At 36.0% G+C, this 16656-nt stretch overlaps 2 protein-coding genes across 2 annotated transcripts in view; both read right to left on the bottom strand.

Annotated features, from left to right (window-relative positions):
• LOC113508358 (semaphorin-2A-like) overlaps window positions 1-5769 on the bottom strand; it is a 60199-nt gene extending 54430 nt beyond the window's left edge. The window contains exon 1 of the mRNA XM_026891337.1: window positions 5198-5769. Within this exon, the coding sequence (XP_026747138.1) occupies window positions 5198-5330 (133 nt within the window). The 5' untranslated portion in view covers window positions 5331-5769. The remainder of the gene's footprint in view (window positions 1-5197) is intronic.
• A 2598-nt stretch (window positions 5770-8367) lies between these two features.
• On the bottom strand, window positions 8368-15527 carry LOC113508360 (clavesin-2-like). The gene is made up of 6 exons (XM_026891338.1): window positions 14693-15527; window positions 14277-14427; window positions 13394-13498; window positions 12948-13095; window positions 12399-12600; window positions 8368-12318 (listed from the first exon to the last, which is right to left on the bottom strand). The coding sequence occupies exons 1-6, from the start codon at window positions 14820-14822 to the stop codon at window positions 12164-12166; spliced, it is 891 nt and encodes a 296-aa protein (XP_026747139.1). The 5' UTR covers window positions 14823-15527; the 3' UTR covers window positions 8368-12163.
• Window positions 15528-16656: the final 1129 nt, after the last annotated feature.

Genomic DNA, 16656 nt, shown 5'->3' with positions numbered 1-16656 from the left:
AAACCGGCTGTATTCATTTAAAATTGTAGACTTTACAATTAAGCAAATTTGCAAATGTCTCATAAACGCTTCCTTTCCCATCTATCATTTGCGAAATGTTCGCATTTAATGCTCTTCGGATACTACCAACTTATTTCGAAGTAAGAATTTGTAGTTATGCAAGTGGGACAGCGCACTACACAATGTAGAGCGGCGTCTCTGTCTTTCACGACAACAATAATTTTACTTTGAACGATGGTAGTAGCCAGCTATTTCCTGACACGTAATGCCCAGGTAGAATCGTGTTGACTAGATAACTTAATTAGAGTGATTATCACGCTCGACGCGATCATTACAGTCTTGTTGAAACGATAGAGCTTTTGAATTCGCAATTGTTGAGTTTCTGAGAAGGAAAAAATGGATAAGTTGTGTAGCTGAGATTATTACAATATACTTTTCTTTTATTTTATTTTATTATATGTTTTAAAAGGGATTGCTGTAACTGGTCAACTCTCAAATAATAAAATAGTACTCCCATAATTTTTTTTTCTTTTTTGTCAAGGATTGCGAACAGCTGTATTTTGGTAAAAACCACATTTCGTTGCCATGCATTGAAGAGTACAATTTGAATATGGACAACATCTGTTTAAAACTCTTGTGTAGTATTATTACTACTAAAGATTACTATTTTTACTACTCCGTAAAGTTTTTAAGGTGGATTACGGCACAACTTGCAAAAAGGTTTTTAATGTACAACATTTTATCGTGATCCTGCAATAGACAGATGCTTTGTATTCAGTATCAAGGGACCGCAAACACCTAAGCACTCAAAGCTAATCCTTCCCACATCCGGAATACATTAATCCCTATTTTTAGTTGAAGTACTTCGTTGTTTGGCCGGCGATAACAAAACCAAACACTCCTGTTTGGGACTCATAAAGTTGAAGAAATCAAAGTCAAAGAGTCGTTTTACTGTGGAAACAGATTAAAATAAACAGTTAGTAATTTACTTCTATTTACGTAGCTTATACTAAAAAAAAATGTGCTGTTGTATATTTAATGCAGAAGTTCAGAAGGTGAACCCCAAAAACAGCGAGTAACAAAACAATAATGTAGGTACAATTCAAAGGTCGCACGTACAGATACGTTATTCAAACACTTATCTGAACCCTATCTCCACAACATTGAATACAAACAAAACGTGAGAACGAACCATCCAGACAGACCTACAATCCAAAGATGATTTCGGTAAGCGATACCTGTGGGTGTATCTACGTATAGCGGTACTGTATGCGGGCTAGTAAATAGGTTTATATTAAACAGCGATAAGATCGGCCGGCTGTCAGAACGATTGCTGGGTACCCGGTGATGCGACCACACGCCAGCCTGCTTCAACCGAACGCGAACATTTACTGTTGTTGCCGACTTGCCGCGCTTCACCTAAAATAGCTCCACGAACGACGTGAAATGCTCCGTAAAGTAATTGTGGGTTACGAGTATCTGATAAATGTGGAATAAGAGGAAATTAATTGGTAGGCGGGATATTTATGTGAGAGATTTAATTACTTAATCTGGTTTTGTAAGACGGAATAACCGTTAAAAGCATAACTTATGTATTCTGATAAACAAAAGATTACCGATTTATTCTCTTGGTTAGCGCAATAAGTTTATATTGTATTGTTTCTTATATTGTATTTGTATATACTGTATTGTATTGTATTTTCTGAAGTTGAACTCGCGACTAAACTGAGGGGTCTTCCGTGTAAATAAACTTAATAAAAACCACTTTGCAAAAATTATTGGTCGAAACCCGTTTAATATCGGTAGCAGAAGTAGTAAATCATCTGAAAAAAGTCAACTATCCAGCAATCACCGTTCATGAAATACAGGCTGGTGGTCGACAGAAAGATAGACAGCGGAGCATTAGTAATAATTTTTCTCTTTTGGGTTTATAGCCCTAAAAAGGGGATTGGGAGGGGGGATTTTCAAAATAAATAGGATGTTGTTTATAACAATGCTCTACCTTTATTACAAACAAACTTTTGCGACTTATAATGAGAACTCACACAGTTTTCAAGAATAGGTAGTTCTCCATGCAATTCTAACTGGCATTTGTAGTATCAAGTATTGCCAGCATGCGCTCAGAGCTCAACTTTCTCGATAAACGATAAATTAACTTATGTGGCACTTCGCAGTACAATTTATTCCCAACAAGTTCACCTACACTCTCCCTAACAACTATATAATAATAACTAATCTTCGGAACATGTAAATTAAGTCATAAATAAAAAATGCTTCGTCCATGCGTGCGAGCCATAATAGTCACGACCATTAAGACACATTCTATTGGAATGATGAACCTCTATATTATAATAAAAACCGCTGGCCATAGCTTATGTCTCGATTATGTTGCCTCGTTTATTACTTAATTTAGCCAAGTGTAGGGTTGCCAAGTGTTAAGTGGCGAGCTAAATGTTAAAGGTCACAGTGAATACATTACACTTAAATCAGGTTCAAGCATGAAATCATGGGGGTTTTATTGAGGTCATGATTATTTAACTTAATTGTTCAGTTTTTAGTAAGATTGGTGGTCCAGAAAAAAAGGAATGGCATAAGAGAACAAAACTTAAAAACATAATTTCGAATGAATTATAAAGTATGACTAGAAAACTCAGACAAAATAAATGCGATTCCAAAATGCCCATTCCGGGCATCCCTAACTAAAAGGAGCGCGAGTCGATTACCTGCGCAGACGCACGCCGAACCGGTTGGCATGATCCTCCCCCCACCTTTTCGAGGCACCCATCGTGCATAATATTTTTTGCTCCACATAGGGGCCCCTTCGTTAACTCGAGAATCGAGATATCAGCCGACAAACAACACGAACAATAGGCTCATGATGTTGTGACCTTTGCAATGGTCAACGTGCGAGCTTGGTGAGAGATGAACAGTCAGTGGAACCTTAATATTGTTCCGTTTTAACCATTTGCGTACGAGCCCCTAACAAAGAACATTGATTCTTCAATTTTATTCTGCGAAATGGATTTTGTCTGTCCATTCGTATCGGTGTATACGATAGAATTCGGTATCGAAGCATGAACCGTAGAGAATGATATAGGATACTTTTTGTATTGGCACGGGAAGTTATTAAGCATGAATGATTTCGCAGGTAGTTTTGCTACGTATATTATGCAATTCCCGTCGCATTCATACTTTTTTTGTCAGATATTTATTAACAAATTCTGTGTGCAGTTTGAGAACTTGTTTTAAAGTAGTTAAAAAGTTTCAAATAGTTATAGGCAGTAAAAAAACAAGTTCATATATAAAAATAAGTTCTAGAAATTATTTTATAGAAGCGCTTATATGATACAAGCAAGTTATAAAACTAATTAAATATTTTATGTGGACTATATTGAGAAGAATATATCCATTATAATTTTAATGGGCAATTAACACAATACAAAAGTTGAGCCACAAAGCTTCTTAACGATGTAAAGAAAATTATAAATGTAAAATTTACTGCAATACTTTATAGCATTGCAAAATGAAATGCTCATTTCATTGACAAGCATTATCATTTAATTGTCTTCGTTCGCATTTAATATTAATATCGGAATAAAGGGTTATAAAAATCCAAAAAAAACGGTCTTTTCAGTAAGTCGTTGTTCATAGTAACTTTTAAAGAAGGTTTTATTTTATTTAACGGTCCTGTAGAATTGGTTACTGGACACTTAAATGATTGACGGAAATGATTATTTTAGGTTAATATATTTATAAGACCACTTGATAGTTGGACACTTTGTTGTTGATAATTCATTGTCAATGTTTTTAATTTCCCAACTTCTGATCTTGTTAATTATTTTCTACGGCATTCTTTCTTATCATTCTTTGTTTCATAAATAGATTTATTTTAATTAATTTTCCTCAGTGCTACACATATTTATGTAACTTTTATGTTGTAGTGTTGTTGGTATGTTCTATGTGATCAAAAACGATTTGGCATTATTTGTTTTTTTCTTTAAAGCTCTAGCAAAATATGTTCAAGTTCCAAAATATACAGGCTCAAGTATTTTAATATAGTGCGTTCTTTACGTTGACGCGTCACCCAGGAATGCTTGCTACTTACTAATGACACCAAATTGTTCTCCTCTCAATGTCCGAGAATTCGGAACTGCCTGTGTTCGCATAAAATTAAATATTTACTGCGAAATGTGAATACGAATTTAGTGAGAAAACAAAAGACGAACCGTAAACGAGAACGAACAAAACTTTTTAAATGCTTTAACGGTTTATTTTCAAATTGAATTCAAATTTAAATTAAGAATACTTTAATTTTTTTTATTTTTAAGGACTGTGTCATAATTTAGAGAGTTGGAATTAATTTCAAGTCGTTCTATGATTTCAGATAAAACTAATAATAATTGATAGGCCTACGTTAGTGATGACATTGTTATAACACATACTACAGCTCACAATATATTTTAAAATAAGAGCTTTAAGAGTAATAAACAAAACTTAACTGCCAATACTGTCAACATTTCTATAGAATTCAGATAAAAATCCGTTACGCCGTCTACTATTTTTGTAATACCCCTGCTTAACTCTTGTTTATACAGAGAATATCTATAGATAAAAAATTCTGATACACAAAATTCCAGCTTGATTTCCACGGAATAGCTTTGTTTACAGTTTTTCGTATCTTTTTATTCATTTATGGTGTTTTTACGAGTGTCGGAGAGGGTAAATGTTCTATTTGAGTGTTCGTGTGTGCGTCCCGTTTGGTCACGGCCGCCGCTGTGGATCGACAGCGCATAAACATAAGTTTGCGTGCGTCTCTACCGTGTAGAGCGCACAGAACAACTTTTATGTTGCCGACTCGTACACTGATGAGCTATTCGTTGTTAATCATCTCTTTAATTTATAGTTCTCGTATTTATAAAGTACTTAGTCTGTGATTACTTCCTGCAATATTATTAGAATGGATCATTAGATGCGTTATTGTAGAGTTCTTCTAGCATGACTAAATATAATAAAATTAGATAATGGTTTATCTGCTGGTTACAAGTCAGCGCAAGTAAATATTTAAAGTTTTGTGATGATGTCGTATCTGCCCGTTCTACATAATGCTCTGACTAATGGACTCGGCCGACGAACCGCCACTCACCAGTCAACAAATATTTGAACAGTTTGGTATATACGGTAGGCGGTGATGACTCACCTCTGTGATGTCTGACGCGGTGATGCGACACAGGCCGGCAGCACGGCTGCTCCTGGTAGGCTGTCCAGGAGTCCGCCAGCACTGACGCCAGCACGGCCCACAGCACCCCCGCGGTCCACTGTCCACCAGCCATCGTTCGCGCGGCAGTCCTACCTAGCGCACATCCAACCCGCACACACTACTGCTACACCTTGCTCTCCAACGCAAACATTATCCCTCGCATCAGTCCATACAATGCACCTAAGATTACAATCCAGTCAACTAATGATTCCGGAAAACTTCAACAATGTTTGTCTGTTTACATTACGCGCACCTAAACCGAAATCAGAGAGATTATACTTCCGTTCTGATCATTCGAGTTGAACGGACTTCAGTGATTAATCACCGCAGTCGTGCCGCGAGCCTGTTATCTCATATCGAGTTATAATCTGTTCGTGAGGGTTTACTTCGTTCGGTTCGCTTGATTTATTAGTTGGTAAAGAAGTACGCTACGATCGTGGTAACGCAGCGTCGTCGGCGGGCGACAGGCGTGACGTGCGCCACCGGCATCGCAGCGACGAGAACTGAAAATGTTCACGCGGTGGAGTCGGACCGGGCCGGCTGGCGGCTGGAACCGGCACGCAGCCGACAGCCGCGCTGTGCAGGCTCGCGCCGCCACGCCAGACAGAGACGGAGCGAGCGCGCGAGACTCCAGCTGCGAAAGCTCCGAGCGAATGAAAAAGCCCGCTCCACTCGTTTAAGGAAAAGTTGTAAGTTAAAAAGTTTTGATAATTTCGCCGATCCAGAGCCGCTTGAATTCTTGCGGGGGAGATTCGACTACGCATTGACCCTCGGTGTCGTTACGAACATATTGTAACGGAGGGATGACCCTCTATATAAATTTACCTAATTTATGTTTTTGTTAGGATACGCACGAAGAACTTTTATGTCTGTAGGCACGCGAAAGGAAGTCGGCAGTTTATTTTTTGTATGTTTATTAATAAGTAGCCTAGTAGAGCGTATGAGTCACGACGTCGCGTGGCATAAATAATAGAGAACTGTAAACAAGACATCACGAAGTCTTAAGAGATACGAAGTCGCGTAATTTATTTAATTAACAGGTTATTTATTTAAGCAGATTAAGTTCATATCCCTTATAAATCTCAGAAATAAATTATTATAGCTGTACGATGAAAAACAACTATAATATTTTAAATAAAAAATTGTATTTCATGTTTAGACTAGACAGTGGGTTCTGAAGAAGTTAATAAAATAAAAGTAAAAAAACGCATTACAAAAAAATGTATGTAACCGAAACAGTCCAATATGCAGATACGTAATGTTTACAAATACAACGTCACCATCTTCAAACACTTAACTTATTCCTCGTCTGATTCCGTACATCTCCCCCGCGGGTCAGCACGAAGATTTAAGCTGACAGCTCGACGCAATACATAAACTTAAACACCATAACTCGTAGCGGAGACTTAGTAATAAGTTCTCAGACAACTTAATAAATAACTATTTATTGAGTTTAACTTTGAGCTGACCGTGATTAAGGGTAGCAGGGTTAGCTTTATCAATTACTCAGCCTCTCTGCGGAGGCTTCTGTGCCCTCCGCGCTTCAGAGTGCCAGCGCCCGACTCGCCTTTAATTAATCTTAAATAACTTAATTATGGCAGAAACCCTTTAACATAATGCGATGAATGTTTTATGAGACGCCCCAAACTATGCGTGGCTCGCCACACATTATTTACCACTCATACCAGAACAGACCACTAATATAAAAGTAACTTATGTAAAAGTAAGAACATTTGGGATTCAGCGGGTACATTCATAAGATGAACGGGGATATCTTAAACGTCGCGGCCCCATTTTCATCAGTTCTTCAAGTTTTTCAATAAAAACTTTCGAAGGCGTCCGATTTACATACGGTATGGATTCATTTATTTTCCAAAAAGATTTTTCGCGTAAAAGTGAAGAAGGTTTTCGGTATCCATTAGAGAAGAAAGGTCGCTCTCGAGTCGCTCCCACCGAGAGCCGACACCGGCCCATCGCCCACTCCAATTACAATATTTTAAACGGCATTTCTGTTAAAACCTCATCCATTACACACCTAGATCCGATTTAATAGATTACGAAATCACACTCCTGAGTACACGGACGTAAATAGAAAACAAATGCCGAAGACAGCCTGTTATTAATATTATTACACCAGCTATTTACTGGAATCATTAAGTCGAACTTATCGAATAAATAATTGACGGTAATAACATAAGTTGAAGAAACAATATCCAAATAATCGAATAATAACACACAATAAATTGTTATCACGGACATAAAGGTTGATAACTTTTCTGGTACAATTGAATTATTTTGGTACTTTCCATAAAACAATTTTAATAATACATATTGTCTTAGATATTCTGAAGATGTATAATTTGAATACATTGTAGAACACTTGCATCATCGTCAATATGTGTCGAGATTCATGCAATGGCGTAACGGCGTCGAGTTTATTTTTGAATCGGTTTACTAGCGCTACTGATTCGATGCAAATCCGTGGTAGGGCTTCATCTCTCGATCACATTACAGGGGGAATCCAAATGTCCTTTTGTGTCGAATTGTTACGCCTAGCTAACTTGAAACAACTATTTTGCATACTGCCCCATCCGTAACATCGAGGCAACTTGTTCAAGACAAAGATAATTTAAAACCGGTTGAAATAATGACAAGTTGTTGTACTAAGTTCCTAACAAATTTTATATTAAACATCTCTCTCAATATTTATGTCTTTACAAAACAGTCTTGGAACTTGGCCTCCTCTATAAATACGAACTATCGACAGTTAACAGCGACTAGTAAAACTTACTCCGGCCGCTCGTTGTTCTTAGACGTTCGTTATTTTGTCACGTCTACGTGGAACATAATACGAGCATAAAGCAAAATAACACGCGTATATCGTAAAACAGGCTGTATAAACTGTGTATAAAGTTGTACTGGGAGTTTCATACATTCAATTTGTTTCCAGCAGTGGTTTGAACACCAATACCGACATAATTGTGCAACGATAAACAATGGAACAATGATCACTGCTGCCGGCTGCATACGCTCCTGCTAGATATACGATGTTTGTTCAATAAAGCACATTATCCAGTACCCACTTCTGTGTAAGTACATTAAAGCCTTGCCTTATAGATTAAAGGTTTTGTAAAATATCGTTAATGTTTTTGCAGCTCATTGTGTTTTAGAAAGTCGTTGTCGAACAATAGTTTTTGCCGAGCCATTCAGAAAGCAAGCGATGCTGACATTTAGCATATTGCATTGTAAAATTTAAGAGGATTTTCTTTTTATACTTTTAAGAAATTTGCCTCTCGTGCTTTCTTTTAATTGCTCCACTAATAAAGAAAAGTTACATTACCAAAAGATATGAACTTATTTTTTTTTCAACACTTCCTTAACCCACCGTGAAAAAACCCTGACAACAAAAAAGCAAGAACGCTATCGTGTCTTACCAAAAAAGTGTGATTCGAAGCCAATGAGCAGTTTTTCCTGATAACCAACATTTATCTTGGAATACGTGACTATTTATTGTGCAGAGATCAATCATTCACAAACTGCAAACGGTCTCATCAGAAGGCAGATGCGAGGAGGCGTGCCTTCGGTTCTGGACGAGCCAGCAGCGGCTCGGGGGGGAGGGGTTCGGGGGACGGAACGTAATTGATGAAGTCGACGCAAGACCTCGCCGCGGTTAATCTCCACCCAGCCACCTTCGACAGGACAAACTTTATCTACTCCCAAGGCGACACAGAGAGGTCACCGCTTAATTTTTTCTTGGAATGAGAAAAAGTATTATCACTTTTTATTAACATTCAGCCAACAAAGTATCTAATGCTTACAATCGGCCGACCCAAAAGCCACTGACGTCAAAACATAAACCTTAATTACGCCTACTGAAAAAGTATTGAACCTACGCTACCTGGTCACATTGACTAAAACAAAAGATTACATTAGTGTTAGTTCAGTATTTATTATCCGCAACAAAGAAAACGAACAGGACAAAGGGCATCGTGTCTGTTTAGAATAGAAGAAGACGTAAAGTAGGCATTCATTAAACACTCCCGAAGCTCATTACTGCACCGAACGTTCGCTATTCAGTCGCATGCGCTAAACAATCGCCGCCAACAATCCGTCATCATTTAACGTCTATTGTGGTCTTGCATACCAATTATAATTAAAATCATTTTTGCACCTCATGCCAATTAAAACTTCTATTCAAAACAAAGAGCGTTGACTTTTGACCATGGAAAACAAAAGACTGCTTAGATGCTTATTTTCTATTCCATATATTACATTACGCTTTCATGTAAGATAATTATAACAAATGAGATTGGAACAACAAAGGCCTCGTTCCGCTTGCATAAGGATAAAAGAAAATTTTTTGAATAACACTACAGTGGTGCGTTAGAGTTGCAGTTAACGATATTTACATGACTAATGGGCCACAATTTTACATAAAACTGCAAAAGCGAGTGAACTTAGGCACACCACACCAGTGAAGTGGTCCAATTTGCATGTTTTATGCAAGCGGCGAGTGATGCCGCCGCGGACACTGCACGCGCATACAGGCTCTTTGAAATTTTTATATGCTATTCCCACAAATCGGACGTCGCTGCATTTTATGAGGAAGCGCGCTGTAACCGCGTTGTCTAGTTTTATAGCGTTCCTTACTGTTCCACAATAAATATTATGCTCCAAAGCACTGATTTGGGACCGTTGTTAAAACTTTATTGCGTTTGTCAGTCTTCATCTGAATGCGTTGTTATTTAATTACTTTGATATGATATGGGTTTATTAAATCTTCTGTAGGCGAAAATGCCTATTAAAGAGCTAATTTAAAAAAAAAAAGAATAATATGTTCTTATTACGTTACTTAGCAACCAAGCAGTGTAAGTCGCGGCACGTGCTGTGATCCCGGTATTTGTTTTATATTTACCCGCGCCAGTAATCGAGACCCATGCACGGTTGGAACAACCAACTTTTACAGAGAAGCCATCGCATGAATGCAGCACTAGCTAAATTGCATTGTTCGTTTTATTGCAAGTGCGGATGGCGTAGCTCTCGCCAGAATTATTTACTATGTAACAGCACATGCACTTTATTCCATCCGTCGATTTTAGTATTAAAATCTTTCCTTTTATTCGCGTTAAATTCGCAATTTTATTTACAACCACACTATACCTAGTCAAACAAGTCTGTCGAATGTGAAGTAAAAATAGACATTCAATTAAAATAGTTTCGAATTCAATGGAATCGGATCTACATAGTGGATGACGTTTAGATTTTTTACGCATAAAGCCAACAATCTTTTTAATTGGTCGTTTATTTTAATTATGATACCTAAAAACTCTGAGAACAGGTCTCAAGAATATGAAAAAGAAATGAGACATACGCTACTTTTGTATTTAAGAGTGGAAAATAGGTAAAAAGCTTAGACAATAATCTACTGTAAGATGTTCCAAGTAATATCTCACCTTTCGCCGCAGACAGCACGTAAATTATGTAGGTCGGTGTATGTCGAACAATCTTCAAGTTGGGTCACATTATATTATGTAAGAAGACGGAGGCTTGTTCCACCCACATTAATGAACTAATGTAACTAAGTGACCGCGGCTTCTCATTAATAATTGAATCACGCAAGGGTTCATTTCATACGGGATACATAATGAGTCAGGGAGGCATCAAACTTCATGACATCCTACAGTTATGACTTCTTGAGAGTTAGGACTCATGTAGGATACAGGACTAGGTCATGGGATAGTGACGTTGATGTAGTAGTTGGGGTGACAGCGTTTCCGTAATTATTAATCCGCAAATGAAATTTCCCGTTGGTGAATTAATCAATTAATTACACTCAATTAGTTGTTGTTTGTACTGTCAGTACCTTAAATTACCATAAGTTCAATGAGGCATGTACAGTTGGAAAAGCTAGTGCAAAGAAGATTATGGTTTAGGTGATTTATTTTAGAAATTATGTTACCACTCGTCACAGCACTAAAAATAGTCATAGAAGTCTCTCCTATAACAGCTCTTTCCAATGAACTAGAATCGTTATTCTTTTATCTAGAGCAGAATGAAAACTTTTCGCTAAAATCGAATTCCTTTTGTGCACTATTTAGGGACAATAGTACACCGATTGCAGCTCAGTTTTAGGTATTTTATTTTCGACCATTACGCCATTGCGAACGAAATGATTGTATCAATAGAATGTGAATGCGACAAAAATGTTGATACATTGTCCACTGTGTGACCTCAATTTGTCGCACAAAAGCGTTGGTTAACCGATACCGACTCGGGAGGTAAAGATCGAACAGTTTTCAAGAATACGCAAACTTAGAAAGTGCATTAAAACTGGGACTTAAAACTCTGATACACTGCAAAAGGAAATTAAACTAACTTGTACACGACTCGACTAAATATTTTTATAACTTTAAATTGAACTTTTAACAAAATGAAAAGTATTTTGTTGATGTTCTGTGTTGGAAGCGAATAAAAACCTTTTTAAGTTTTGAAAGTTTCTATATGAACCAATTTTCTTTTATAGATAGATAGTAATAATAAATATAGGCATAAAATTCTAAATTACTACACAATATCAAGTATTATGTTCTGTAGAAGTCCGTCATGTAACTTGTACTTGGATTTTTGGTCGTTTTGCAGCCACACCGCTATGCAAAGAAGCAATTTCCTTTGTGTCACTTGCTACCCGCGCGAACTGCACGTGTTGTCACGTACCAATGTCAATATACACACTGCATTATATTTATTGCACATCTATTTTCTTTGCGATGCTAAAGTATTTCAACTTGAGATGAAGAGATTTTACTCTCATAATAAAAGACGAGTCCATATGAAAGTGTGCCTTGCTTGTAAATGTTATTATTTTGTTGAGAGTATGAATGTTGTATGTCAGAAATATTGCATTGACTAGTCAATTTCTAGTTTCTTGAAAGACTCCTCCAAACCTGGGAAGAAGGTGCTCAGATTTTTGGCACCTCCAGGTCTCTTAGATTCATCAACTCTCTTAAGTGCTTCTTGGTCAAAAAATGCTTGATTTACTTTCAGTTTATTGCAGATATCATCTGAAATCATTATGAACCATTAAAATATGACCTTCATTAATACGATAATTAAAAAAATAACATTTTACTTAGACACCTACCTTTTAAAGCTGTCTTATTTTTATTGTTGGTTATGTCTTCAATACATATAAACTCTTCCAGTGTGTTCGAGTCTGTTTGGTGAACTTTCAATATATCAAGTAGCTCATCTTTCATGAATGGCTTCAACATAGCAAGGAGTTTGTCAATGAAAGTTGGAGCATTGGTGAAATGGAACTCCTTTAAGCTGACGAACATACCTTCCTAAAAAAATAATTAATATTATTACAAGACATGAGTGTCCTACAACAGGGCAAAGACCTCGATCTTCTTTTCATCTATCCAAGTCTATAGTAAGTTAATAGTGGCCAGTTTTACGAGGAGAAATCGGACTTATAAAAAAATATGTCCTGAAAATGTATAAAAGATTATTTTTTATTTCTTAATAGAAAGTATGTATGCTAAAATTATTAATTACAATGTTATAATATCCTTTCTCAAAGCCAAATCATTTTATACGTCTACTTCCAAAAGTGAAAAAAAATAATGGAAAATTTTTGCCTAAATTAACAAGTATAATGAGTTTCCCAATTATAAAACTTGGTTCTGACCTGTAGAAAATAGAAGAACTGTTGCGCCACAGTCAAATTCACTCGCGATATATGTCCAAGTGAGACTCTGTCCAAATTCACAATAAGAGCAACGCCCGGCACCGTACCCTCCTCATACTGCCACAGATCCATTACCATCAGAAATGCTCTGGAAATATTATGGAAGTTATGTTATCATGTAACATAACCAGGCCGAAAACTTTAAAATAAATCCAATTTCAAAAACCTGCGGAGGTTATCTTGGACTAAATAAAAAAGAAATTCATACTTTTAACCTAACCTTTTGACCGAAAAATGTAACATTAGCCATTTTCCAAATGTACCTGGTTTGCAACATTGTAATTAGATTTTACCTTTAGTATGTCTTCTTTATCTTACCAGAGATCTGTGGCAAGTGATAACTTTGATAAGAACAATATTTCGCAAAAAAAAAGCGGTGAACTTACTTGATCACATCCTCATAAACAAACTTGTTCGGATCAGCGTCGAATAGCTCACAATAAATTGGACGATAACCTTTTTTCGTCAGTGTTGGTAGTGGGAATATTAACCTAGAAAAAAACATCATATCAGCAAATGTTCAAATTTTTTTTTGTATGAAATTTTCCAAGAAATCTTACTCATGCTCAGTGGGAAATGCCATTGAAAATATTTCGTCATATTAAGTACAGCGAACAGCACATTGTTGCTTTATACTCGTACTTAAAATTTCGCCTTAATTTTAGCACAGTAAGGTTGATTTTCCGATATTCTTTACTACCATTTATGCGGAAGACTGTACAGAAGGACAATATTAAAACATCATTAATACTTCGAGAGAACGACAATCTTAAGTTGCATTTAAAAAATGTCCCATTTAAAAGACCGTTCCACTTTTAATCTCATTGAAATTCTAGAGTATTTCATAACTTTGAAGAAAGTCGTAACTTTTGATCCTCTGAGACCAATGTTAGCTAACTTGTATTTAATAAATGACATGACGTGCTAATATCTGTTTTAAAATTTATTCGAAACATTTTATAAAATGTATTTTTATATAGTTTTCTCATTGTTGTCGAATTTGCCTCTTTGAAATATGGCTTCTAAATTCTACCCTTGTTTATTAATGAACAGACAACTTATTATGGTCATAATAAACTAAAGTGCAATGAACACTAGAACCAGAAGCGTCCTGGCCCAGCGGCCTGTATGTATAGGATCATCAGACAGTTTAAACCAATACGTACTGAGATCTCTTAATTCTATATATAATATAATCTAATATAATTATATATAAAATGATACATACCCACAGTAAATAACATAACAATATAAAAGAATAATACATACCAAGTCTGAAAAGCAAGATCTAAATATTCGTCCATTTTTCTGTCTCGGTAAAACGGGAACAATGTTTTGAGAGTATAATTGACATCGATGACTTTTTTCGTTACGTCCATATTGCAGGCGCAGCTGGAGTACGCTAATATCACGTCCAGTTCTGAAATTTATAACTAATGTATTAGCTTCCTAGGGAACATTTTACGGAATAAAAATGTTAAGTATTTTTTTTGGCTTATTTTGTTTCAATGTGTATGTTTAGGGGTGTAATTGTTTTTGTGGCTAAATCATTTTCATGAAAAACAATATTTTGTTTTATATAGTTAATATCTTTCCACATAACGTCAAGTTTATCAGACAATTTTGCATACATATTTAAAAGGTTTTACGTACAGAATGACATAATTACACTTCAAAAAGCTTACCAGTGATATACTCATAAGGAAGATGCGGCTGTGTACTCAACCACGACATCAAACTCTTTACATCTTCTCTCTTCACAGTCGGCAACTTTTCATATTCCTTATCAACTGACACACTGGATACTAAAGCCATATTCACTTTTAAATAAAAATAAATTAAACAAAAAGGTTAACAGCAAGAAGTATGAATGATTGAGGCGTGTCTCCACAGAGCTGTTTAAGAGACTGTGTGTCGCGTGAGATGTCTATGAACTAATGGATTATAAATGGGGCCAATAGCGTGTCTCTTTGTGCTCCTAAAACGTCAATGTATCTATTGACACAATTGCAAGGCCATTTCAAGCACATTAATATTGTCCTAGTGTCTGATCTAGATCGTAATGCTCTGTATAAAAAATGTGTAGTCATTGTGATTTGTTTTCCGTTCTAGTTTTTATATGTGAAATTGGTTAAAAAGTATATGTATTTTTCGTTTGAGAAGAGTATTTCTAATATGCATTTAAAGATAGGATATATACAATATAGTGCACAACTAATATACATAAGACATAATCTTATCTAACTGACTGACGCGTTAAACACACATCTTCTATTCATGCTCAGTTATACCTATGACAAAATCAGAATAAATGAATTATGATGAATTTAACGAGAACTAGAAAATCTGCGACATAATAATAGAATTACTGAAAACATGAAAGGAGTATTCATGCGAATACACGAAACATCTTGTAAGTTATTTTATTATGAAACAGGATAATGAACTTTGCACTACCTTAAGTATAAATTATATATGCCTAATGACATTTTGAATTTAATCAATGAAAACAAGAATAGGTCTTCCACTTCCTATAACAAGATTATTTTTTCTCATATATGTTCACGAGCTAACGTGTATTTAATAAATGTCATGACGTGCTAAAATCTGTCCTAAAATTCTACTTACAATCTTGAAACGAAAGGATACCAGAAAACAGATTTAATGTCCATATTTTGCTTGCAAATATATAATTTTGTAAAAATATCCTTAAGATGAAAGATCACAAATCGCAATTAAGGATCTGATGAGAATTCATCTAAGACTCTAATACGTCTACCACCAAACACGACTTCAAGGATAAACATCCATAAACATAACACAGTAAAGACTCCCAAGCAACTATTGCAAGGATTACCAAGAAAAATAATAGCCGCAACTTGCATTGAGCCAAACATTCTGAAGTAATCCAGAGTCACACATAATATCGTTGCTTTAACTCCTCGGACTTGCAACTTTGATTGGACTTGTCAGGACAGCGTAGAGCGACGTATCGTAAATGTTAAGTGCGGGCTTAAACATGGTGTTATATAAATGTACGTTTGGAGAGCTCAATGACGTCATAAATGAAGTTATAAAAATTGTTGGGAGTAATTTTATCATGGTTTGAGCCAGTTTGAGGTATTTTCTTTGTGACGCTCATGAATAGTGGCGGACAATATTCATATAATTGCTGATTACGGATTTAGAAACGTTTATGTTGTTTTTTTTATAACTCTTCAAATCATAATCACTGACCTTGTTGGTAAAAAGTATTAAAATAATTAAATTTCATGGAACTCGTGTTATCTAATAATATGGTATCGCCCTTGCCCGAGTTTCCACTACATCGGTGGTGTATGAACTCGTTAGAAACCCATGAGCGGTTCACCGCCGGCCGAGTGAGCCTCGCTCACGGTCCACCAAACGCTTTCAAAGCACCCTTAGCCCTCACCCTCCCATATAAACTGTTTATATTTATTGTATACTAAAATCTCGAGTTACTACCAATTAGATAACCCTAAATTAATGTTTATAACTTTTTAAAGATTATTGAGCACACATACACCCTCTCTTAAGAATCCTGTTAAAAGATCGTATTCTATTGCATTTTCAACTAAAAGAAATACCATTTTCTCGCTTAGGAGATAGTATTATCTAAATTATATAA

Source organism: Trichoplusia ni, chromosome 2 (genome assembly GCF_003590095.1).
Source record: "Trichoplusia ni isolate ovarian cell line Hi5 chromosome 2, tn1, whole genome shotgun sequence".
NCBI classification, from domain to species: domain Eukaryota; kingdom Metazoa; phylum Arthropoda; class Insecta; order Lepidoptera; family Noctuidae; genus Trichoplusia; species Trichoplusia ni.
Note: the sequence above shows the minus strand (reverse complement) of the source record. Positions and strands in the feature narration are given on the sequence as shown.